Source organism: Buceros rhinoceros, unplaced genomic scaffold (genome assembly GCF_000710305.1).
Source record: "Buceros rhinoceros silvestris isolate BGI_N320 unplaced genomic scaffold, ASM71030v1 scaffold25542, whole genome shotgun sequence".
In the NCBI taxonomy this organism is placed as follows: Eukaryota; Metazoa; Chordata; class Aves; order Bucerotiformes; family Bucerotidae; genus Buceros; species Buceros rhinoceros.
Genome location: NW_010399828.1, coordinates 6,976 through 7,321, shown reverse-complemented (window position 1 = coordinate 7,321; position 346 = coordinate 6,976). Strand labels below are relative to the sequence as shown.

The following is a 346-nucleotide window of genomic DNA, read 5'->3' as shown; positions in this document are numbered from 1 at the left end:
GTGCACCAGGGACCCAGCCTCCGAGAGCGCCGTGGCCTGCCAGGTCACCCATGTGGCTTCCCACCGGCTGGACGAACACTGGGAGCGGAAGAAAAACAGGCACAAGCTCGTCAAGATGGATCCAGAGACGAGGTGATGCTCAGGGACTGCTCAAGGCAGGGTTAGCGGTGACCGCGGTCAGGGAGGGTGCTGGGAACCACTCTGGCCTCGCCTGAGATACCTGCTCTTTGCAGCTGCAGGCTCAGCTGAGGCAGAAGGAGCTGGTGTGGCTTCATGCACACATCGCTGGGGTCCTGTGCTCAGCGGCTGGGCCCAGAGGGGGTTTTAGAAAAGGGGGGGTCTTTCT

General features: G+C 62.1%; 1 protein-coding gene across 1 annotated transcript in view; it reads left to right on the top strand.

Moving 5' to 3' along the window:
* Positions 1 to 346, top strand: part of WDR6 (WD repeat domain 6) — a 3,897-nt gene that overhangs the window by 487 nt on the left and 3,064 nt on the right. The window contains exon 2 of the mRNA XM_010131640.1: positions 10 to 132. Within this exon, the coding sequence (XP_010129942.1) occupies positions 10 to 132 (123 nt within the window). The remainder of the gene's footprint in view (positions 1 to 9; positions 133 to 346) is intronic.